The sequence below is a fragment of the Notamacropus eugenii genome, chromosome 7 (assembly GCF_028372415.1).
Source record: "Notamacropus eugenii isolate mMacEug1 chromosome 7, mMacEug1.pri_v2, whole genome shotgun sequence".
Lineage (NCBI taxonomy): Eukaryota > Metazoa > Chordata > Mammalia > Diprotodontia > Macropodidae > Notamacropus > Notamacropus eugenii.
Genome location: NC_092878.1, coordinates 35,025,006 through 35,051,125, shown reverse-complemented (window position 1 = coordinate 35,051,125; position 26,120 = coordinate 35,025,006). Strand labels below are relative to the sequence as shown.

Genomic DNA, 26,120 nt, shown 5'->3' with positions numbered 1-26,120 from the left:
CTTAGATCAAAACACTCATCTGGGGTGGAGTAACAGGGGCCTGGAAGGTCTGACCATACCAATAGACCTCCACCATCATCTTTAGAGGCAGTAAATACCTGGATCAAAGAATCAGCCTTTGTGAGTACAAAATGTGATTAAAAACAAATCCCTCAAGGAACTTACATTCTTTTGGGAAAGGCAACAGAAAAAAAAATGAAATAAACTCCTGTCTTCAAGTTTACATTATTTCAGAGAATACAACATAAAACAATTTTTTTTTTCTAAATAACTCTTGCTCTCAAGGACTTGGCATTCTTTTGGGGAAGACAACACAGAAAAAAATCTGAAGTAATTCCTGCCCTTAAGGAGTTTTACATTTTTTTTTTTTTTTGAGTAAGACATGGACACATAAGCGCAAAATAAACGAAAATATTCAGGGTAATTTTTGCTGAGGAAACCTTAGCAATTGGGGAGAACAGGAAAGACCTAGAAAGTGGTACTGCAGCAGTAGGCAATTAAAAACACAACTCAGATCAATAAGCATTAGTGGAAGATGTTATGGAGAAGACTCATCTAGAATGGAACTAATGTAATTGGATGATCTCTGAGGTTTCTTTTGGCACAATGAAAAACCGCTTACCCTGTAATTCAGTAGGTTGGGTTCCACTCTCCCCTAGGGTACTAACAAGCCTTAGCAGTTTTCTTCTCTCTTTGGTTCCTCAATTATAAAGTGAAGGTGTTAGATTCAGTGTTCTCTCAGACAGGGGTTCTTAACCTGGTGTCTAGTGAACTTAAAAGAAGTTTTTTGTAACTGTATTTCAGTCTAATTGATTTCCTTTGTAATTTTGTGTATTTTAAAACATTCTGAGAAGGGGTCTGTAGCCTATAACAGAATGCTAAAAAGGGTCCTGGACAAAAAAAAGATTAAAAAGCCCCCAAACTTCCCCTCATCCAAGGCCTCTTTCCACCTCTAAGGGTGCTTTCTTTAATATTCTCTGGTTATTTGCTTTTGACCTACTAGCATGTCTCCATTTAGTCACCTGCCTCGAAATTTTGATATTGTCTGTTGAAATGTTAATTTCTTGCTAAAATATTAGTCATAAGGAGCCAGTTATTTCTTCATCTCCTCAAGTCTTAGGCCTGGGGCTTTGACCTTGGCTACCATCCCCCATGTACCAGCAGCAGGAGAAAAATATTCATATTAATTAGAAAAATCTCTACTTGTAGATGCTTCTGGTTTTGGATATTCTTGAAGACTTGCTGTTGTGTACCTCTTCATTCTAAGAATGTGAGATTCTTCTTATTCTGAGAAATGACTAGTTTACAGGGGTCCTGGGATGGTCACACATCCCTTAATTTTTTTTTTCAAAACCCACTGGGAATTAGTGTGTAATTGTACTTTGATATAGACCACAATCTATCCTTGCCTTCTCATACTGTATGATTTTTCCCATGCCCTTCCAGGAATCCTCCCAAGAAGATACACCACACTTGCTGAAAGGTCTTCTTGGAGCTCTTTTAAAATTAAATAGATAATAATGCAGGCTAACCATTTGTTGTGGGGGTAAAATTGTGAGTGTCCCCTAAAATGTCTAGAAGGGCTCTAACTGGGTCTGACTGAAGATTGTAGTAACCAACGATGGGGTTAATCATGCACTCATCCTTTACGTTCTTAAAATGCTTCCATCCCCCCCATTCTCCATATGTAGTTATCCTGCCATCTTTGTTACCCTCCAATTAACGGTATTTATAATAGTAATTATTGCCATGAAGCTTGCAAAGTGGCTTCTTCATAATACTCATTTGAGGTGATGGTTTAAGGGCTATTATCTTGATTTTACAGAAGAGGAAACTTAGGCTCAGAGATAGATGCCTTTATCATGGATGTATAACCAGAGTGTCAGAACTGCACCTCCCAGCCTGGATCGTCTCTCTCCAAGGCCAGTGTTCTTTGTTCTCCACTGGTTACACATTCATAGGACAGTAGTTGTAGAGAAGCTATCGATCCAGACCAGCCCCCCCTCATTTTACATAGAAAGAAGCAGGCTCAGGGAGGTTGGTCCGTTGTGACTTCTTGACTCCCTTTCTTCATTCCGCTATTGTTTCTGGAATGGTGTAGGGAAGCCTCAGGGAATATTTGTTAAATTGAACAGAACATAATAAGCATGGTGCAGGGAAGGGTGTTGGACTTGGATGGAGGACTTGTGTTCAGATTCTTCCAGTGTTGCTACCTCTCACCTGTTTCTTCATCTGTAAAATGAGAGGGGTTGCAGGTCTCTGTAGAGCTCTGCATGTCCTTGGCTCCTACAGTCTTAGAGGGTTACTTAGAGCCCAGGGTGTCGAAGGCAAAACTTGAACCCTGATGTCTGGCTTTGAAGGCTGCTCTCGCTAGGGGGGTAAAGTAAGGAGGGGGAATAATATTGGTGAATTTCTCTGTTAGGGGAAGGATTTATATAAATAAATTTATAAAGATCCTCTTTATAAGGATTTGCCCAGGATTAACATGTCTATTGAATTGTTTTAAAATTATGTTTCTGGCTAATAATGGAAATATATTTTGCATGACTGCATGTGTCATCTATAGCAAATTGCTTTTGTCTTCGAAGAATAGGAGGAGGGAAGGAGAGAATTTGGAGCTGTAAGTTTTTATAAAACAAATGTTAAAAAAATTTTTTTACATTTAATTGAGAAAAAATAAAATTAAAAAAATAAAAGTTATGTTTCTAGAGTCCAACCTCCTCATTTTACAGAAAACCAAACTATGAGGTCCAGTGATTTGCCTAAAGTCACATTGCTAGTGAATTGCCAGAATGATATTTGTAGTATTTAATGCTGGAGGAGACTTTAGGAGACCATCTAGTTTACAACCTGCGTTTTATAATTCAGGACACTGAGGCGCTAAGAGGGGAGATGACTTGCTTAATAAGGTACCAGAATCAGAGTAGATATTTATCTATTAATACATTTTTTTTCTTTTAGATTCAAAGCTCTTCGAGGATAGGGGTGATGTATTTTTTCTTTTTTATGTGCAGTGGCTCTCTACATTCCTTGACCCCAACCACTTCTGACTTTTGGCTATAATCTTGAGAAACGGTGGCTGTAGCCACTTAGAAGGTGGAGGGATGGGGCAAAGCCACCCAACCACGTACACCCTTCTTTACCCTTACCCCTCAGGCAGGATTGGGGGGGGGGCTGCCTCTATGACTCAGTGCTTCAGGTGCCTGTCTGTTGATCTCATTCACAGCCTGCTTTGCTGAATGCTGATTGTCTGTGACTGGTTTTAGATTGGTTCCCAGCTGGGTGTTTGGTGATGCTGTTCCCCCCACCAGCCCGAGTCAGGTTCATGTTTAAACAAGCTCGTTTGTTGGTTTGGGGGAAACCAACCTGCAGCTGGAAGCTTCTTAATATGCCCTTCCGTTCCTGCTCCAGCTTGCATATCAGTGATGAGAAAGCCAGCCAGCCAAGCCATTAGGCATATATAGAAACTCTTTGCGTTGGCAGCGAGTTAGAAACCGAGAGGATGTCCGCCAGTTGGGAAATAGCTCAACGAGTTATGGCATATGATTTTAATGTGCCATATGAAATGACAAAGCAGGGTGGTTTCAGAAAAATCTGGGAAGCCTTACATGAACTCGTGCAAAGTGAAGTGAACAGAACCAGGACCACATTGTACAAAGTAATAGCAATATTTAACGGTGATGAACTGTGAAAGACTTAGCTACTGTGATCAAGACAGTGATCGAAGACAATTCCAGAAGGACCCGGGATGAAAAATACTCTCCCCCTCCAGCAAGAAAAGTGATGAATTCTGAATACAGATTTGAAGCATTTTTTTACTTTACGTTTCTTGTTTTTTTTTTTTGTCTGTTTTCTTTTGCAACATAGTTAATAGGAAAATACATTTTATATAACTTCACGTGTGAAATTGATTTCAAATTACTTGTCTTATCAAGGAAGGGGAAGTGAGAGAGAGAAGGAAAGAGAGAATTTAGAACTAAAAATTCTAAAAAATGAATTAAAATTTTTAAATAGGTCATTGGAAAATACTTAATGAAATAAATAATTGTTAAAAAATTAGGTGTCTGGAATAGTGACATCGTATGCATCAGTTGTGTGAGATTGCCTCAGGTTGCTGTTGGACCGATATGGAGTGGGTGATGGTGTGCCTTAAATCCCTTTTTCCTGTAGTTGTACCAGAGGAAGTCCCCTTCTTGCCCTGCCTTGGGGGTAGATGTGCCCAGGGCAGCTAGGCAAGGCTTCTGAGGACACAGTAAAAATCAGCTGGGAATATGCCAGTCCTACCTGACTTGTGGGCATCTGAATTGTCTGGCGCATAAGTCACTTAATAAAAACTTGGCTGATTGACTCTCTATCGAAATGTCCAGCTGTTTATTAGATATATCAAATAGGATGTCCAAAACAGATCTCGTTTTTTATCTCAGACCTATCCCCCTTCCTAGCTCCCCTATGACTGCATAGGGTACTGCTTGCCTACAAGACACCCTGAATTGTGACCTTGGAGTCTCACCTACCATGTTCCATTCACCGTATCAGTTCCACCTTCACTGAATCTTTAAAATCTCCATCTGTTGTGTTTTCTCCATTCAGGGACCTCTACCCTACTTCAGAACCTCATCACTTCCCACGTAGAGGCTTTTATTAGTCAACTAATAGCTGTCCCTCCTTTTGTAGTCTTACCTCACTCCAGTCCATACAGTTGCCAAAACATTTCTGATGCATAGATCTGCTTGTGCCGGCCTTCTTTGCTCAGAATTCTCCAGTAGTTCTATATTGCCTCTAGGGATTAAACATAAATTCTTCTGTTTGGCATTTTGACAGCTTTCAAAAACTGGCTCCAGCCAAACGTGGCCGTCTTGTTTCTCATGCATGATAGTCCATCTCTGCATCCATGCCTTTGACAGGTGACTGTCCCAAGTGTCCAGAATGCGCTCTACTCATCTCTGCCTCTTAGAATCCCAAAGTCCTTCACAAGGCCTTTTCTGATCCCTCTCCCATCCCCTAATAATTTCATATTTATAGTTTATATTTACTTATCTGAGCATGTGCTGTTTGCTCCAGCAGAATATAATTTTTTTTTTCAGGGTAGATTCTGTATCTTTATAAGGCTAAAATAAATACTTAAAGTACATAAAATAAAGTAAATATTTGTGGATTCTTTGATTACTTATTGAATATAGATTATTGACCTTTTTGGGGCTATTGAAGAGTTTCTAAAAAATAAGTCCCTTGAGATGAAAAAAATTTCTTATAGTGTAATTCTGGGATCAGTGCTTATTTAAAACCTTAACATTATTATCAGCGATTTGGATAAAGGCATAGATCAATCAAGTCGACAACAAGCACTTATGAAGGGCCGACTATACTAAATGCTGGGGATACTGAGAGGCAAAAAAAAAAAGTAGTCTTTGCCCTCAAGGAGCTCCTCGTCTAACCAGGGAAAGAACTTATAGTTAGGTACAAACGAGGTGTTTTTACAGGATAAATAGGGAATAGTTTCAGAGGGAAGGCACTGAGACTAAGGAGGGCTGGGAAGGGCTTCTTATGGAAAGTGGGACAATAGCTGAGACTTGAGGAAGCCAAGGAATTTCAGGCATGGGAATAACCAGTGAAAATGCTAGAATAGGGAAATGGAGTGTCAGTGCGGCCAGTGTTATGGGATTGAGGAGTATACAGAGTAAGGAGATGAGGAGGGGAGAGTGAGGTGTATGAAAACTGGAAAAGTAGATAGAGGTCCGATAAATTAATTATTGGTCCTCTGTAGTATTGGTTGGTTGTAGGATTTCTCATAGTTCAAAATTGTTTCTCTACAATGTTGTTCTTGTCTAAATTATTTTCCTGGTTCTGCTTAGTTCAGTCTGTATCAGTTCATATACGCCTTTTCATGTTTCTCTGAAATCATCCCTTCCATCATTTTTTTCTTTAAAAAATTTTTTATTTTTAGTTTATGAAATAAAACAAGCATTTCCATAAATAGTACAGTTTTTAAAAAAAATGATTGCATATAAGACTGCAAATCTGTCATATGTACACCTTACTATTCTTTTTAAATATGTATAAAATTATCCTGTAAATTTTTTCCTACCCCCTGCCTTAGAGGTGGCTACCATTTGACATCTGTCTACCTATCTGGCTATCTGTCTGCCTTAAATAATTCTATACATACTTATATTGATCAGTTCTTTCTCTGGATACAGATAGCATCTTCTTTCATAGGTTTTGTGAAGTTAATTTGGGCATTTGTAATAGTCAATAGTTGCTCAGATTTGTTCTTAAAAAACTGTGTTACTGTTATTGTAGACCATGTGCTCCTGGTTCTGCCCATATCGTTTTATCCGTGCCTTTCTAAGCTCATTGAGCTCATCCTTTCTTATGACCCAGTAGTATTCCATCATGATCATAGACCACAGCTTGTTCACCGATTTCTTTCATCATTTCTTATGTCACACCAGTATTCCATTACATTTGTATACCTTTATTTGTCCCGGCGTTCCCCAATTTGTGAGCACCCCTTAGTTTCCATTTCTTTGCCACCGCAAAGAGAGCTACTCTGTGTATTTCTGTACACATGAGCTCTTTACCTCTTTTCTCTGGCCACTTTGGGGCATGGACCCAGTAGCAGTATTGCTGGGTCAAAGGGTCTGAAGTTTAGTAACATTTTACAAAGCTGAGATTCTCCGAAAAGTCCAGCTTTTGCTGCCTACAGTTAATTTTTGATTTACTTTTTATAACAGTTTATACATACTTGGCAAATAGTTTCCTAAGTATTATTTGCTTGCAGAAGGTTCTCTTTGATGTGGAGATTCATATTTATTAAAGGGACTATATGGGGCAGGTAGGTGGTGTAGTAGATAAAGTGCTGGCCCTGGAGTCAGAAAGACCTGAATTCAAATCCAAACTCAGACACCATCTGTGTGACCCTGGGCAAGTCACTTAATCCTGATTGCCTCACAAAAAAATTAAAAAAGAAGGGACTGTATCTCTACCATTCCTCGTTAACTACCTACATACACTGCCTTTTGGGGGAGGGTAGAGGTGAGGAAGAAAGTTGACCTGGGGCAAGTGGTTTCAGTTGTGTTTGACTCATGATGACCCCCTTGGGGAGGTAAGTGCTATTATCAGCCTAATTTTGCATTTGAGGAAACTGAGGCAAAACCTGATTTCACCATCAAACACAGTGACTATAGACATAAAAATCATTCCATGGGGATGTCAACTAGCTAAATAGATAATATTTGGAAATTCTGTCCAGTTAACCTAGTTTTTCTTCTACAGTAATGGGACTTATAGATTAGGGAAGGTAGATGTGTATACCTCATCTTCACCACCCCTCTCCATGTGCAGCACACAAGGGGTATAAATAGGAATACTTTTTCATGGGGCTTTTTTTTATAGATATGGCTATTTTTAATGCCAGTAAATTCCTTTCTCCTTGGAATGAGGGTATTTATTTTGTGATACCACAAATGGTATGCGTTATATTAAAGACTCAAAGGTTCCTGTGCCTGGCCAGCAGCACTTGAGGGGTGCAATTTTCATGCCTTGCTAATAAAGACATGTGAACATTTTTTCTTTGTCTCTGTTTCTGGCCCATTTTATAGCTACCTTTGGGCTGATGATGTGCCAGCCTGCTAGTGTCCCAGTAGAGACAAGCTAGACCTAGAGGACTTGGGTTTGAATCCTGGTTTTATTACTCATTCCCTGTGTGACTTTGGTCAGGTCACTTTTCCTCCCTGGGCCTCTTTTTCCTCATTTGTAAAAAATGTCAGGATTGGACTCTGACCTCCAAGCTGCTTTCTGTCTCTGAATTCTGTGATCCATACTTTCCTACTGAGTCCCTCTCCTTTATCAGTCCCACTGATAGGGTCACCATCTTATGCTTAGGACAGAGAGTGCTCTTCTCATTAGCAGCAGGACACCAACTATCTGAGGTCCCAGTGAGTTTTGGCTTCTTGGTGAAGCTTTTTCATTCTCCCCAGTCCCTTTTCCCTCCCCAAAACTATGCAGAACAGAATTATGCCATTAACTCAAAATTGGTACTTAATCATGGCTGTGAAGTCCAGCTGGAGACTTGAAATGTAAGCGTTACAGTCTATTCCTTGGGACACCCTATTTCTATGCCCTTCCAGCCTTGCATACCCATGTGGCAGGGTTTTAAAAGTTCTGTGTGTTTGGTTCTGAATTCTGCGCTATGGTCAAATCCAAATAAAAGGTATTTCTTCCTACCTATCCCAAATGGACGTTTCCTGTCTCTGTAAACACAAGTCATTAGGATGGCTGTGCTGTGATTATCAGATTATTAAGTGTTTGGCAGTGAGCATGTTCATGGTGCTTACTGGATAATGGCCCATTTGGAACTCACTATAGAATTCACTGTTGTTTAACTTGGACACAGTTGACTCACAGATCCTAAATCTCAGTAAATTAATTTGAAGATGCCAGGCAACTTTATCAAGCCAGCTAGGTCATTCGGTGTGCGTGTGTTTAAAACCACTTTGGAACCCTGGAGACCTCAGATTAATTGAAATTATGTGGAACAGATGGATTGAATCTAGGGGTACTTTTCAGCGACAGCCCTTTAACAGAGCACACTTCATTACCTACTCGTTTTGCTTTAGGGAAGCTCTTCGGGACTAGTTTCAGAATGAGTCTTAAAAAGGGAAAAAAAAAATACCAGGAAGCATTTGTCCATGTGAATTACAAACACATGGTGCCTTTGGCCCAGGCTCTGAAAGGAGATTTGGAGCACTAATCAGCAGGCTTTTTATTTCCACTCAGTAGTAAAGTTAGTAAGTAGATATGCTCTTGGCTATAAGATCCAGAGAACAGAGGCTGGTGTCTGACTCGTAGAATTAGAGAATTTTAAAGCTGGTAGAGACCTTAGAGATTTTCTAGTTCATTTTCCCAAAGGGATCCAGGAGGGAAGAAAATTTGTAACCTACCCAGAGTTTGCAGAGCAAGCCAGTGGATTGGCAGGGCTGAGGCTGAACCCAGGCCTGCAAAGAACTCTTAACCCAGTGTTCTTTTACCTTATACCACAGTATACTCTTCTTTCTTGCTGGGACTGCAGCAGTGTTGGAGAAGAGATGCTCTTTGAAGAATGCTGGGATGTGTTCCTGTACTTAATACCTATATGTGCTCTCTGCCGACTGATGTAAAACTCTCGCTCCAGATCATTTAGCATACTGCCTCTTACCTTTCTGCCTCTCTCTCTTGATTCCAGGAGATTTGTCATAATTTTCCACAGCCAACAATAAAATACGTTCTGTCAGGGATCTTCACGTGACCCTACAATCACTGGATTTTAGAACTGGGAGAGACGTTAGATATCTAATCTAGCCTCCTCATTTTACAGATGGGGGAACTGAGTCTCGAGAGATTAATTGACTTGTCCAAGGTTACAGAGATACTAAGTGGCTTCTGAATTTATATCATATGGCTTCCAAGTATAACATGTTGTTTCAAATCATAATTCTAGAATTGTTCACTTAAAAAAAAGCATCAAAGCAGAAGTTCCTGGGGAATTAGGTGGGGGAGTTAAGGGGTGACAAGGTAGAGGGCAGGAAGAGTTTGTGCCCAAAATTGATTCAGGCCTTCGCATTATCTCTTTCAGAGGGCACTGAACATCTATCTCATGCCTCCCTTTTAAAATCTCTTTAAATCAGTATTTCTGGCCAATGGTCGAGAGGTATTCAGAGACAGTACAAGTGACTAATATTATCAGAGATGTAGAGTATTAGAATCTCAGGCTTTTATTACTATCTCAGTACTTTTATTTCCAGTCTGGAGTCTTAGTCTAAGATCAAGACATTGACTGCTCTGACTGATTAATTGCCACAAAATTATTTTTTTTGTAATAAGTTTCTTCTTAAAGTGAAACCTTGACTTTATTACCCTTCAGCTCTGGTTTTCTCCATAAACCCTTCTCTAGGGAACTTCTGCCTCCTCCTTCCTACCCCTCTCATAGCAGCATACACTATATATATGCACATTTTGCTTAGGAGAGAGAGAGCAATCCAGTTTCTCTGCCTTTGTCTTCTCCATTCCCACTGAGACTTCACTGCATAACTGTCAGGATCAGTTATTCAGAAGAGATGAAGCATTGTGTGTTGAATGGCATTCCATTTGTTTCTACCCAGGGAGGTGCGTTTTGCTTTTAAAAAAAAAAAATTGGACCTCACTTAATTTTCTGATGGGCTGTATACAAACAATGAATCATTGCGGAGGAAACTGAAATTCTTAATCAAATAGTTGGGTCATGTGTTGATGAGTGTGCTAGGTTGTCTAGGAGACAAGGACCTCAAAATACAAGTTCTCTTCGTGGCTCTGCATGAAGTAGAATGTATATGTAAACCCATGCAGTTAGGAATTTAAACTATTATCCTCTCTCCTTGAAAAACCCTATTATGTTATTCTTTAAAAACAACAACAAAAAAACCTCACCACCAAACGTCTGTGATTTCATTGGCGTAATGATCTGTGGATAAGGAAATTCCTTCTACCCACCAGAAAATTACCCTTTTAGAGAGTTAACTGGGGCAGTGAGAGGTTAAGTGACTTTTCCATTAGAATGTAAGTGACTTGAAAGTAGAGATTGTTTTATTCATTGCATTTGTATCCCAGCACTTAACACATTGCCCTGCACACAGTAGACAACCGGAGTACCCCTGGGCCTTGGCATGTGCTCGATTTTTGCATTCTTAGAAATTCTGGGCCTTGCCATCTGCCCTGCACCTAAATTTTGCTTTATGTGTTATCTCCCTCCATTAGAGTGTGAGTTCCTGGAGAGCAGGGACAGTCTCATTTTTTTGTATTTGTAGATCCAACCTTTAGTACATCATAGACACTTAATAAATGCTTTTTTTCATTCACCAAATTCATGTTGATGAATTCCCACTGTTAACACAGGTAAGTTACTAAGAATAACTCAGTTATGCTTGGTTTCAGTCCTTTGCCACCACAAAAATAAGTGCTATAAATATTTTTGTGCATATGGATCCTTTAACTATTTCCTCTCCAAGTAGCACTCCAGACTCCTTACCTACCATACCCTGAACAACATACCTTTGTTTCCTCCTCCTCAAGAGTGGGGCCTGTCATTCTTTCTGCTTGAATTTGTATTCTGAGCCCTTGGTGTGTAGTGCCCGGCACTTAGGAAGCAATTAATAAATGCTTTTCGATTGATGTGAACTCCCGGTCTTCATAATTCTGAGGCCAGTTAAAGTGCCTCTCATGCATTCCATATTTATTGTAAGTGCATGTTTGGTGTTTTGGTTGGAAAGAATTGGGGCCTCATTCAGAATTTTCATGCTATTATTTTTATTAATCTGGACCAACATAGATGATTTTTTATTAAGACCAAGGGCTTATTATTACTAATTATAACTCACATCTATGTAAAAATTTTTGCTTAGAGCTTTTCTTACCCCACTTGTCTATAGGGGACTTCATTTGTTTTAGCTATAGACCTGAACATATTTATCATGGAGATCTTTGGCCCTTAAGGCCAAGCAAACAGCACACAAACTCTGATTTATTATTTCTCAGAACTGATCACCAGTACTACCTTCTCTTCCGATTCAAGTCAGATTCTTAACTACCTAGTAGACGTTGTATTGTAGGGTCATTTCACGTATATTTGTGCGTGGCAAACGCAGATCTTCCTTGGGCAGTGTGATTTTAAAGAATAGTGACAGTGTCCTGAAGGACATTGCAATCAGTCAGTAAACTGACTGACTTAAAAAATTAAGTGCCTACTGTGTACCAGGCACTGTGTTAATTTATAGGTGTATCCCAAATGTTCCTTACAAAGTAGAGAGTATATATATATATATATTTTGAATCCTCTTATGTTCTGCTGTGCACACGATGTGCTTTTTTCCTTACTTTGTACTTAAGTTACAGTATTTAAATGTATGATTTGTTTTTATTTCTTTTCGCTATTCTGTATTTGTGTTCTGGCCTTTGAGTCTAAAATAAAGTTTAAAAATAAGTAGAGAGTATGAAAGAGGATAGTATAAAGAAAGAGCCAATATAAAGTAATATAAAGTGTTAGGAGAACAAACAAGCGAGAGATCGCATTCACCTTTGGGGGTGAGAGGTGATTTTAAGGGGAAGCCTGGAAATGCTTGAGCCCTTCTGCAACAGAGAAACAGAGAGGAGGATTTTTGTGAGCTAGGTTTTCGTCTTTTCTTATTCTTTCTTGTTAAAGCAACCCTGAAATTGCATCAGATTTCTTCTCATTTTCCATAAAAATTTTTTTCAATGATGCATAAAAATGCATCTTTTTAAGAAAAATTAACTTTGGCTCAGCTGAAATTGAGATTCACCTGTCTGGGTCAGTGAGCCCTGGTCCTAATGGAATGTGCAACTCTCATTCTACCCCCGTCCCCACACACACACACATTCTCCATATTCAAAAAACAACTCCTTAATGTACACCCAAACACATCTTTTGCCTTCTCACCTTCAGGCTTTTTAAAACTCAGTGCTTTTTAAAGAATTTTGAGAGCTAAACAGAGTGTCCTCTGACTCAAATGATTCTTTCCTACCACCTGGCTGGCAGGTGATCATCTCTCTGCCCTAATCGCTTCTGTGTAGCTCTGATTTGGCTTGATGTCTTAAATACTATGTCTGCCACTTTTTACCTTCCACCTATTGCTCTTAATTCTGGTCTTTGGAGATCAGCAGAACACATGAGATCCCTCATCTTTTACCTTAAACACTCACACTGTTTCCTGCCCGGCAGGCCTAATCTCTGCTGAACATCCACCATTCCTTCACCTGAATCATTTGAACAAACATTTAAGAGCATCCTTGTTGCAAAGCCCTGCACTAAGTGTTGGAAATACAAAACCAAAAATGAACTTTCCAGTGACCATGAGGACAAAGCCTTGAAAGATGTTAGGGATTCTGAGAAAGAGTTGAGGAAGACATGAGGACAACTTGTGCTTTTTATGACTCTCCCACTCTTGGACAGAATTTGGTGCTCCCAGAAAAGCACCATGTTCTAGATCTGATCATTTTATTACTGCCTTTGACTTTTGTCTGCTGTGCCCCATAGTTGCCTCAGAATGCATGCAATTCATTTAAAATCCCCGTATCTTTTCCACAGAAATTGTTGCTTAACCATACCTTCCCAGTTGTGAGGTTGTTGGGGTTGAAATCTTATCTTCTTAAACTGACCTTGTCACCATAGTCACTTGTGCAGCTCCTTTTAGAACCTTATTTGGTCTTTTAATCTGTTACCAGTTCTTCCCAGCTTTGCAGATTTGACTAGCATGCCTTCTATACTTTTCATGTTGAACAGCATGGAATTAAGGACAGATCCCTGGGACACTCCTGGGACCTCTCCAAGTCCATGTCCATCCATTAGTGACTCATTCATGTTTCTGGTGCCCAGAGTGTCCTCCTCCTGTCCACAGTTGAATCCAGTTTTCAAGACCTGATTTAAATTGTACTGCTCTTTTGAAGAGGTCTAATGTTACAAATTGGAAGCGATTTCTCTCTCCTCTGTTCTCATAGATCTTTGAACTCCCTTTATCTGCGTAAGGGGAATACCTGCGTATTCCAGCTGTATCTTCATTAGGAGAAAGTGTGATAGATTTGGAGAGTGTTTTAGATGTAGGATCAGCGCACCTACTTTTACCTCCTCCAACCCAGTTATCTGTGTGACTTTTGTTTACTCTCTATTGTTAAATAGAGATGTGTGTCCTTGTCTCCAAAATGAGGGGGTTGGTGGACTAGATAGATCTCTTCTTGCTATAAATCTGTGGTCTTAGGATTCCACTTGATTAGTTATCCTGGCTTACCTAGTGGGATTGCCCCAGTATTTGTTTTTATTACATTTATCTACACGTATGCCCTTTCTCCCCGACTAGATCATGAGTTCCTTGTGGTTGGGGATCACATGATAGTATAGTATGGAGCACAGTGTTTAGCATATAGGAGGTGGGATGGGAATGACAAAAAATAGACCTGTGATTTTCATGGGTATAGGAAGCGCTACCTACAAATGCACTGAATGAATGAATGAACAAATAAAAGTATTTATAAAGTGCTTACTATGTGCAACTCCTTATCATCTGTCTTAGTTGTCTGACCATAGTAGGTGCTTGAGTATTTACTGAAGGAGTAAATAAACTTGATTTCTGTTGTAGGAATTTTAACTGAAGAGTAAATTATTTTCTTTCCCTCTCTTCCTCTCCCAGGCTTTTTTGGTCCTGCTCAGTTCATTTCAGCCATCAACTAATTGTTGGTTCCAGAGCCTTGCTCGCATGCCCAGACCTTGTCTTGAAGAGAAAGTCGTGAAATATTTGGTTTTTGCCTTAGAGTTTTTCTTCTAACAGAGGAGACAGGACAAATGCATACATGAAATACAAGTGAAAGAGACACATGAGTCTCTCAGTATCAACTGCAGCTCTCGTTCTTAAGGGGGACTGTTTTGGCTCATGGTAGGAGCTGAATAAATTTCAGTTGATTAATGGATTGATAACTCTTCCCATTTGATTCAGGATAGTCTGAGTAGACTTCATAGAGGAAGTGAGTTTTAAGTAATAGTCATAATCAATAATGGTAATAATGACAGCCAGCATTGATACAGCTCTTAGTGTGTGCCAAGCCTGTGCTAAGCACTTTACAGCTGTTACCTCATTTGAGTCGAATTCTGAATGCCGATCATTTTGGGAGAGGTAAAGAGAAAGGCTGAGGGTGAGGAATTGGGGAGATTTGGCTGTAGGGGTGAGTTCATTGTGTTGGAGACAAACTGTGACTCCCTGGGTGCATTAAGGAATTGGCCTGGAATTGAAAAAGGGCAGTAGTACCTCCGTGGGTTCTGACCCTTTATTAGTGACAGTTAATAGCCAGTTGGTTGATCTGTAAAGACTCTGCGTAGCCCACCCCCAGTGCTCCTTCCCCCACTTATGTATTGTGGTGAGAACAGTGTCTAAGAGATTATCAACATATGCTTTGACTGTTAACTTACCGTTCTGTCAAGTGTTGGTTTAGCAGGTAAAATCATTAACTGAATCTCTTCTGGAACTCATTAACTGCTTCTGTCTTCATCCTGTTCCCCCTTATCTCCTACAGAGCATGAAAAATGTTCATGAAGCTCACTCTCTTTGGTCTGTGGTGGCTTCTACCGTGACCCTTTTCCTCAGTTTTTCTCCTCTTCTTGACATTCAAAGATAATTGAACAATTTATGACAGGAACAAGGAATAAGAAGAAGGAGAAGCAAGAGTTTTCTTTTTCTTGTATGTAACCTCACTCTTTTCAACATTTTAATCCAGTCTGTATACTTTAGCACTTCTACCATTTAAAAAAATTACATTTTTATTGCTACGCTCTGTTTTTTGCATCCTTGCATTTCCCATGTAGCTGTTATTTTAAGGGAGTGAGGAAAATCCTACCAGGCCTGGCTCCTGGCTGTTTACAGCATGTGCTGGATTCTCGTTCATCACTTGCAAACACAGATGCATCCTTCCTCTGACGGCAGCTGGGGTGATAGACAAGTGTTGCAGCTTCTCTGGAAAGATGACGACATATTTGCACTTTGTTGGCCAATATTGCCCATGTTTCCATGGGTCCTTTTTTTTTTTTTTAAGTATCTTATTTTTGTGGATGCCTTTTGTTTCTACATGGCACATGTTTCTGGATCTGTCCTTCCCTCCCGGAGAACCGTCCTTTGTAAGAGAGATTTAAAAAAAACGAGATGGGGGGAGGGGAGAAACTGTTCAGCAAAACTATGGTATTCAATCAATGAACATTTATTAAAGTTCGTACTGTGTGCCATGTACTGGTATATTTTCTCATCTTTTCTTTGGAAATTGTCTTAGTTGTTATAATTACTCAGGATTTATGTTTAGTTTTTTTCTATTCTTTCCATTGACATGGTTGTAGTTGGGTAGATTGTTTTCCTGGTTCTACTTATTTGGCTCTCTATTAGTTGATGTAATTCTTCCCGTGTATCGCTGCATGCTTAGTATTATTTCTTATAGTTCAGTACTGTTCATATAACACAATTTGGTTAGCTGTTACTCCAATGATGGAGAACTACTTGATTCCAGTTCTTTGAGGGGGAAAAAGTGGTGTGATGAATAATATGATATGTATGGGACTTTTCTTTTCCGTACATACATATTTGTACACACACACACACACACACACACACACACACACACACACACACACACACACACACACACACACACACACACCAGTAGGCTCTGGAATAAAGAGTGTGGACATTTTTGTAACTTTAGTCCCATAATTCCATATTACTTTTCTGAGTGGTTGAATGGATTCACAGCTCCAACTTCATTTTTTAGGGGGGGAAAGGTTTCTTGATATATTTTGTTTTTTATACCCCAGCCACATCCTAGTGTTACCGTCCACAACTTACGTACCTCTCTAACATTCTATACCAGAGACCCTTTGGAAAAGGGCTAATTTATCAGACATTTTTAAAGAAAACTGTAACCCTTAGTTGAGCTAGAGTACTCAACCAGATCTTGTATTTTAGGCTCTTAAATCTTAGGGACTGTATTCTCTAGAGAATTACTGGGTAGATGTGAAATAGGGTTTTCCCCCTTTTCTCTTCCTCTTTTAACGTTACTAAGGACTTTCTATTCCCCTTCCCTCTCTTTCCAAGCTGCTCTGACTGGCCTGGGGAAGACCCTCTACGGATCCCAATTTTGTAATTAACCCAATTTTGTAATTAACTTTTAGTTACTGGTTATAGTTGGTTACTTGCGGTGATTATGCTGTAAAACATTGTGTGCTCTTTCATGTGTTAGAAAGAAAATATACTTTCTTTTTTCCTCTCATCTTATATAGAACCTCTTCTCATTGTAACTGTTTGTAAAGAGAATTTGGATACTCTAAGGAGGAAAAGGATAGGGGACAGAGGGACTGGTCTTTAGGCTACCATGCTACCCTGCAGAGAGGAGTCATTGAGAACATTTGGCAGTCTGAGTTCACCCCACATTCTGTGTCTAGCTCCTAAAACCACAACCGATCTGTGGATTAGACAAAAGCAACAAGAATTTTTTATCCATTCTTGTGTCAGGACTTTGTAAATACAGTTCTCTTGCCTGCTCCCTGCCTCCCCTTTTCTAAAGGAATGCTGAGGGGGTTGGGGGGGCCAGTGTTGTCTTGGTATTTGCAATAAAATCAGTGTGCCCATTAGCAGCATGTAGGATTATGTGATGGTAAACTCCACGACATAATTTGTGTTACACTTTTTTGAGGCCAAGGACTGCCAAACTTTTGTTGAGTCCCTCCTTGCCTGGGGGGAAAATGTGTAAAAGCTTTTGGATTGTGACTCAGCAAAAGGTTGGGCCTTGAGCTGTAAGTGTTAAGGATTCCGAGATTGTAGAAGATCTAAGCTGGCTGTGCCTGTTTTATTAGTAGGGGTGAGAGTGAGAGAGAGTAGGTATGTGGGAGTGAGTGGGGTGGGGGGAGGAGAGGAGAGGAGAGGAGGGAGAGAGAGAGAGAGAGAGAAAAGGGAGGGGAGAGAGAGAATGAAGAGTTAGAGAGCTGTGCCTTAACAATAGTTTTCTGTTTGGCCATCCAGACCCTGGGCACTGGGCTCCTCGCTTTAAAGAGCAGTCTCCACTTTGTGGACAGACACTGTGGAAGTAGAGCAACCAGCCTATCAGAAATCTCCTCACGTTCCTCCCAGACTTTTAACTGGCTCCATCAGTCACCAGTGTTTCCCAGAGGTCCGAGCTGGTGAATGGCTTTTTGGAAAGTGTTTACATGATGATGGCACAGAGGGAAAGTGTTCAGTCTGATTCAAATTCAGTGGTTAAATTAGAGGGAAGGGGCAGCAGGGAGGGAGATGAGGAAGAAAAAATAGAAGTATCTGATTCTTTGTAGAAAGTCTGCTTCCTTTGTGAGTTTCATGATGTTCAGATTCTTGATGGTTTACCTATTATTGAATACCTGGAATGTATTCCCTCTGAAACTCAGCCAAATTCCTAGGTTCCTTCAAGGTTCTTCTTAGCTGCCACCTTCTTTGGATGAATGAATACATGAATAAATGAATGAAAGACCAAGCATTTATTAAGTCCTTGCTGTGTGCCAAGCCCTGTTAATTGCCAAGGATACCTCCTCTTGAGGAATTAGCGTTCTTACTGGGGAAGGCAACAAATAGAGGGGAGTTCTGCAGCAGGCTTGGTGATTACTAGGGTGTGTGTAGCTGCTGGGTAGATGGCAAGGCTGTTAGGGGGCCTTAGAGTCCATTAGTTTGTCAAATGGTAGTGCCCAGGGGTTTGGAGGACCCAGTAGCAGGACAGAAGATGGTTCCTGATGGTCCACCATCTTACCAGATAGATTATAGTTGGTGACTCCCTGCACCTCTAAACATATCACCAGCTATGTCCCACCCTGCTAGGAAGCATGGGGAAAGGGTTTGGAAGATCCTGGCCCAGTACCCTTGGGTGGCAAGGGTTCTAGGATTGTCACAGTGGAGGTTCTAGGTTCCTTCTGGTAGGGTTAGAAATAGTGATGTCAGCATCCAGACAAGAGATGAAAAGGGGAAAGGGGTTTTGGCAGAAAGATTGGGAGATGGGCTTCCTGTAGCACTTGATTCTCTAATACCTGATAGACTTTAGCCCTGGAAAGCCTTTCCTGATATCCCCCTTAGGTAACCCTTTATAATTTCAAATTCTCTACTATTTAGTTACTAATATATATTGTATTCCTAGAGTGGATTGTAAGCTCTTTGAGGATACTCACTGTTTTTGTATTCCTAGTATCTGGTATACTTCCTTGAACATAGCAAGCCTTTCATTTATGACTGTCAAATTGAAATGAATTTCATCCATTAAAAGCTGATCAAAGTGCAGGCTAATTGAGATTTCTGAGGGAAGCAAGCAGTTCGTTAACTATTAGGGTTAAAGCAAGAATCTGTCGTTACTTATTGGTGATTTGTAAGTGAATAAGTCTAAATGTCCCTTATATTTCAAGATTAATCAGCGTGAATGTCATACATTCAGATCTCAAATGTCCGTGCTCAAGGAGGAAAGAAATGATTCAGAAAGTACTGTATGTGATTGGGGGGAGGGGAGGAGAAGTCATGAGTGACATCTCAGATTTATCTTCTAACAGTGATTTGCTTACTTTTACCGTAATGATAATAATTTTATATTTACATGGTGACTTTAAGGTGTAACAAGTGTTTACCTACATTTCATCTTATTTAAGCCTCACATACAACCCTGTTTGGTAATTGGTACAAATATCATTGTTCCCATTTTATAAATGAGGAGATTGAAATTTAAGAGAGGTCAAAGGACCGTAGCTGAAAGGGACCTCAGAAGTGAACTAGAAAAACCCCCTCGTTTTACAACAACTCAGCAAAAGGAGTTGTTCAGAGTCACAAAGCTGTAAGGCAGGTCTTTCTGACTCCCAAGTCCAGCACTCTTTCCACCACACCATCTTGATAGTATCTGTCAAGGTTTGGCTGTGGGATGACAAATTTTTTGGCCATAGCAACTTTCCAGTACCATCTACTAACTCTAGAAGGGATTGGGTGACTCTAGTGGAGGGAATATCCCCACCAGTGAAATCACAGATCATTGAAAGATTCTGTAGCTTTTTAAGGTTTTCATATTTAGCAGACATTTATTAAGCACCAACTGTGTTGCAGATACTGGGTGAATCATCGTGAAACAAAGACAAAAACTGAAATAATACTTGTCCTCAAATAGCTTACTGGATGTCTCCTCAGAACAACTTGTTGGGTAGTTTTATGTAAGGAGGATTTTGTTATCCTTTTTAGAGTTCAGTTTCTCAGGATCCATGGCCATGGCAATGTCTAGTTTCCAGGTCTTGGATGATAACTTGTATAGTAATCCTTAAGAATCATAGTGACAGACAGTCCTACTGAGACTCCACCGAGAAATATGGGGTGACATAATGTGATTTTTACTACATGCACAGAATGAAGATATTGCTACAGTTAACCTGGGGGGCCATTGTTGGCAACATGCCTTCTTTGTCTGTTGCTCCATATAGTAAGTGGGCATTGGTCAGTGAGTGGGGAAACCACAGGTAATGCATAGAGGAATTCACGTACCTGCCTCAACCATTGAGGCTTGAGGGGATTTAGGGAAGAGCCCAAGCTGTGCCTGTCTTGATTGACCCCATCCAGATGGAGGGGTAGTTGCTACCTCTTCTCACCCACCCCTGCGAGAAGGGTGATTAGGGAATGCTGTAGGAGTTAGTGCCTCCATTATCAGCAGTCTTTCTGAGAAGACTAGACTAGAATCAAGCTGATTAATAACCCCTCTGAAGGTGTCTGCCTGTCTGACCAGATCAAGAGTGAACCTGTTAGAAGCTGGAGTCTGAAAACTCAGATGCCTCCTGTGTGTCATCTGTGAAACAGGTAGTTAGTGTAACCTTTATTTGCCCACATACTTAGTCAGTTGCCAAATCTTGTTATTTCTGCCTCCACAATATCTTCTGCGCCCAACCCCTTCTCTTTATTCTCATAGCTATCCTTAGGGCAGCTAGGTGGTACAGTGGATAGAGCACCAGTGCAGGAGTCAGGAGGACCTGAGTTCAGATCTCACCTCAGACGCTTGACACTCACTAGCTATGTGACCTTGGGCAAGTCACTTAACCCCAATTGCCTCATCCTGGGTCATCTCCACTCATCCTGATGAGTATCTGGTCACTGGATTCAGATGACTCTGGAGGAGAAGTGAGGCTGGTGACCTGCACAGCCTTCCCTCACTCAAAACAAAGTCAAGTGCAAGTCATGTCATCATTTCTCTGATGGCATGGTCTTCTTCGGGCAACGAAGGACAAACACATATTTGCTTATTAATAATAAACATGTAAGTTACTGTACAAAACTTGAAGTGTTATAGAAATATTATTGTTATTCCTATTAGATCCTTGATTAAGTGCTGAAAGGAAGCTTAGACGTCATTTAGTCCATTTTACAGTTGAACAACTGAGACCCAGAGAACTTTAGTAACTCACAGAGCCAAGATTTGAACTCAGGTCTTTTGACACTTGGTGACCTCTTTCCACTATGCTGTGCTATTTCTGTGAGTAGCTAGACTTCAGAATAGACGAGGGAGAGGGCTGATGTAGAGGGAGAGAGAGAAACAGTTCTTGGTTCTGTGGATGTTAAATTTGCCACGAGCAGACCTTGCCATATGGAAAGAAATAGAACATTATTTGACATTCCTGAATTACCAGGATCTAACAGCTTGAAAACTAAACCTTGGGGACATCTCTGGGTGGATTTGTGATTCTTGAAGATTTAGGAGAGATGAGCCAGGAAGTCTTAACTTCCATTTAGGGCTGCCTGTGAGTAGATGATAACTTTCTCCTTTCCTAGTGGGAGAACAGAGGTTTGCCTTCACTTAGTTTCCAACCAAGAATAACCAATCAATCAATCAATATGTATTATGTACCTGCTGGTCACCAAACATTATATCTAGAGACTAAGTTTCCAGGTTGGATGTGATGAGATGGACTTCAGCTGAGGCTTTCTGCCTTTGGGGTGGGGGCATTAGGTCCTGGGTCTGAATGGAATGTGCAGCCTCTGTGCTATGCTTCAGTGATGCTTAAATTTTCATTATGTTCTGTACAATCCAATTAAGTGCTTTGTGCAATATGCCCTTGTAAGTAACCTTAAATGGGGATGAATGGGAGGAACCAATGGTATTGAGCTGTAAGATTTCATTGGACCCAATCCCAATCTAAGAAGAAGCTTATATGCACAAAGGGGCAGAACCAAGATGTGAGTGATAGCTAGCTTTTTTGAAGGCCTGAGAGAGGAAGTCTGGCAGGTACTCCCCTGCCATTCCGTACTGGGTGATATATGCCATGTACGTAAGAAACCGAGATGCTAAAATGAGCCACGCACTGGCCATAACAGAATAATAATGACTAACCAGTAGTTTATGCCCAAGCTGAGCAAGGAGATATTTTAAGAGACTTAGTTGGCCATGAAAATTTCATGTAATCTGACCCAGAAGAGTCTTGGGTACTGAATGAATGGCAGATGTGATTCCTGGACCATGGGCAGTGCTAGTTGAAAGATTGTAGAGAAAGAGAAAAGTCCTCCAGGTCTGGAGAAAGAGCAGATATCCTCATTTTCATTGAAGTGAATAAAGATAGCTTGCAACCTGTAGGCCATTGAGTCTGACATTGAATTTTTGGAAAAATTGTAGAGAGCAGTTTAATGAAGATCTGGAAAAAGGGAACTATGATCCTAGAGAACTAACGTGGCCTCATCAAGAACAGGGAGTGTCAGATGTAAATTCTTTGGACAGGATTTTTAAATGAATGGATGGGGAGAATATTTTCAATATTGTTTACCTAGGTTTTAGCAAAGTATTTGAGAAAGTATCTCATAGTATTTTTATGTAAAAGATACAGAGTAGACAGTAATACAAGAACTGCTTGAATAGTGGGGCTCAATTTCAACTTGGATCAATTTCAGCTTGGTAGGAAATTCCCAGTGGAATACCCCCCTTGTGCTTGGCACTGTGCTCTTTGTCTGACTTAAATATAGGCGTAGATGCCATGCTTATCAAATTTTCAGATGGAACTGCCAATGGCATCTGGGATGGATAGCTAACAGATTGCATAATGAGAGATTGGGATCCAAAAAGACCTTAATAGGCTAGAGCATTTGGGCTGAACCTAACATAATACAGTTCACTAGAGAGAAATATAAATTCTTATACTTAGATTCAAAAAAGTCAAGTTCATAGAGATGAGTGTGAAATGGTTAGATTTTCTGAAAAAGATCTCTGGTGGATTTAGTAATTGCAAACCCAGTATGTACTACAGTAGTCAAAAAAAACTAATACTGTCTTGAGTTGTCTTCACTGAGAGATGTAGCTTCTAGTAATAAGCAAGTGTATTCTCTATACTCTACCCTGGTCCACCGTGTCTGATTGTGCTCTGTTCTGGGCACCACAGTTTAAGGAGTGCCCAGTGGAGGGCAGCCAGGATGATGCATAGGTTGGAGGTCAGGTGGTATTAGAATTAGTTGATTCCAAGACCAGGGCACTTTGTACTCCAGCACATCACCTTCCGTGGGTGCATCTTCACAGTCCAAGATGCACCAGATGGTTACTTGGGTTTAGTCTCTGCCTTTCTCTTCAATACTACTTAGGGTTGTGAGGGTCAAGTGAGATAATGTGTGTAAAATGATTGCTAAACCTTGCAGCTATTACTGTTTATTACGTTGTTAACTTCTCTTTATTTCCACTGCGGATTAATTGTGTAGAGTCTGTGGTGTCTTTTCTCCTACACTAAGTCAAAGAGAGGTATAAGGATGATTTGAGAATTTCCGGATTCTTTCTTTTTTTCCATAGGGTGGCTGGCCTACCATCCTGTATTTGTTGATGTCTCCTTCCACGTTATTATGCCCCTGCTTCAGGCTAAGTCTAACATAACCAACAGTGTGATTTTTGGTTTACCTGACAATTGAGAATATCTGCACCATAATTTTTCCCTCCGTTAGCACACTTCATTGTTAACTGGCAGTATTTCAAATGGGGCACACCTCCTTCTATACACTAAGGCTGCTTTGAAATTCGTAATTTTTGTAAATTATTGAGTCCTGTTTTAACTATACTAGAGGAATTTGATGTTAAAAAGAATACCAGAATGAACTTGTTTTATATGAGAGGTCTCCATCCATTTGGACAAACCTCTAATTATATGGAGAGAGGTGAGGGGGAGGGGCCACTAGATTTGGTGAGAGGACTTAGGTTCAGGTTTGCTACTTAATACTTGTTTGGTGCAGGGGAGTAGTCCTGTAATCTTTCTGGGTCTGAATTTCCTTTCCTATAAAGTGATGGGTTTAGATGATCTCCAATTATCCAGCTCTAAATTCTTTGGTCTTTTATATTTTGTTCCTATGTTAGATTTGTTTAAAGCTAGGGACAATGTGAATAAGGAAGAAAAAACAATGCCAGTCAAGACTCAAGTAAATATTTTGCATAGAAAGCCTACATGGACTGAACCTATGTTTTATATTTCTCTTAGCCTTTAAATCCTGGGTAGGAAAATCCTTGCATTGTCCTTTACAGCAGGTTCAGGTACCTGTCCTCTTAGACTGCTAGGTGAAAAGGCCTTCACACACCCTTCAAGATATGACTGATAGCTCTCTCAATGAGGTGGGCAAGGTGGGGAGGAAGAGAGAGATGTTGAAACTCAAAATTTTAAAAATCAAATGTTAGAAATTTTTTTACATGTAATGGGAAAAAATAAAATATTTGAAAATTAAAAAATGGTTAAATATGTTGGAAAAAAAGAAAAGAAAAAATATTACTGATAACCAGTGTTATCCTTGTCAGGGTCTCTTTCTAAGGGTGCTCAGAGTGAGGATTCAGAATCCAGCCAATTTCCTCAAGTACAGTAGCTGAGGTAGGGCATAGATTAACTGTGATTAATGTCTATTCTAGAGAAATCGGTGCAGTGTTTCTCATTTGAAACTTGTCCCACATGATCCCTTTTAGGTGGTCTTCCATCCTGGATTGCTTGGTTGTACATGAAATAAAATCCCTCTAAGCTTTGCTTCCTATCTCCTTTCTTTAGGAAGTCCTCCAGCAGCTGATTGTAATGAACTTACCCAATGTTTTGATGATTGGCAAGGACCCCCTGTCTGGTAAGTACACTCTTTCATCTCCAAGCCTGGTCAGTTGCACAGGCTTTTTGTGTACAGCTCATGGCAAAGGGTTGCTGGGTTGGATCCAACACAATGTGAAGGATCTCCATGGTCTTCAAATTCAAAATGATAAGTTTATTATCAGTGGCGTTAAGGCAAGAGCACATTTTCCCCTATAAGGATAAATCGTTTTCTACTCCCTGTCCAGCTGATTCTGGGGGTTAATATCTTCTGACTCTGACATTCTCTGACCCCAGGAACTTAACATGTAGCATTAGTAGTGGTGTGGATATCATGGATGCATTCATTAGTAAACTTGCATTAAGCACCTACCCTGTGCAGTAGTGTCTGAAATTAAGCGACAATCCCTCTGTAAAAGTAATGTAAACAGAATCAAGTGTTCTAATGCCCTGTGTCTGACACAGAGTAGGACCTTGTTAAAGAGCTGTGGATGGATTGATTGATGGATAAGCAGGACTAAGACCTTTGTTTCCTAAAATCCATTTGTTCCTGTTGACATTTCACTTTATTGGTAGGGCCAGAGAGGTCATTACTTATTATAACCCTTCCTTATCACTGTTGACACTTGATTCAGTTTTTTCATCTTTTAAGTGAGATACTAATGTCACCTACCTCCCTGGCTGTGAAGCCAGCATGGATCTGGTGTGGCCCCAGGGAAAGGGAAGGTAACAAGCATGTATTAAGCCCCTACTGTGTACTGTGTACTATGCTAAGTGATAGATTTTATCTCATTTGATTCCCACAACAACTCTGAAAAAGATGTGCTATTTTTATCCTTATTACACAGTTGAGGAAACTGAGACAGACAGATTAAGTGGCTTGCCTAGGGTCACATGGCCTAGCCTCTGAAGTACTATTTGAACTCAGCTCTTTCCGGTGCTCTGTCTACCATGCCATACTCCAAGGTGTGCTGGAACACCTGACCACTCTCGTTAGTCAGTCTTATGCCTCTCCCATTAGCTTATTGTGAGGACCGGACCAAGTGGGATTATACATGTAAGGTGCTTTTCAGACTTTTAAAGTACTCTACAAATGTTGGCTGTTGTTACTGTTATACATCGGTTCTGAGGGAGTAGGGGGAGTAGGAAAATCAACCAAGTCCATAGGAAATGAAAAAATGCAGGATAATTAATTGAAAATGGATTTAACTAGCTCCTATTTACCAAGACACTACGGTAGAGCCTCTCCCCCAAAATCCAATAGTCTCAGTCATTGAGGAGCTTACCTTCCTGAGGGATGGGGGATGGTGGCAACATGGATGCGATAATACAAAAATAATCAAGGAGAAAGAAAAAGAGCTACTGACTAACGTAATCAGTGCGGGCTTCACAGAGGGGGGTGAGTGACCGAGAACAGTCTTGAAAAAAGATAGGAATTCAAATGAGATAATAGTTGCCAAGTAGGAGCTATATTTCTTCCCTCCTTCAAAGTATTGATTATGTATTTGGCCTC

At 40.3% G+C, this 26,120-nt stretch overlaps 1 protein-coding gene across 2 annotated transcripts in view; it reads left to right on the top strand.

Annotated features, from left to right (window-relative positions):
- CCDC88C (coiled-coil domain containing 88C) overlaps window positions 1-26,120 on the top strand; it is a 221,126-nt gene that overhangs the window by 69,425 nt on the left and 125,581 nt on the right. For both annotated transcript variants that reach the window (XM_072625525.1, XM_072625527.1), the window contains exon 4: window positions 24,578-24,647. In XM_072625525.1, coding sequence (XP_072481626.1) covers window positions 24,578-24,647 — 70 coding nt within the window. The remainder of the gene's footprint in view (window positions 1-24,577; window positions 24,648-26,120) is intronic.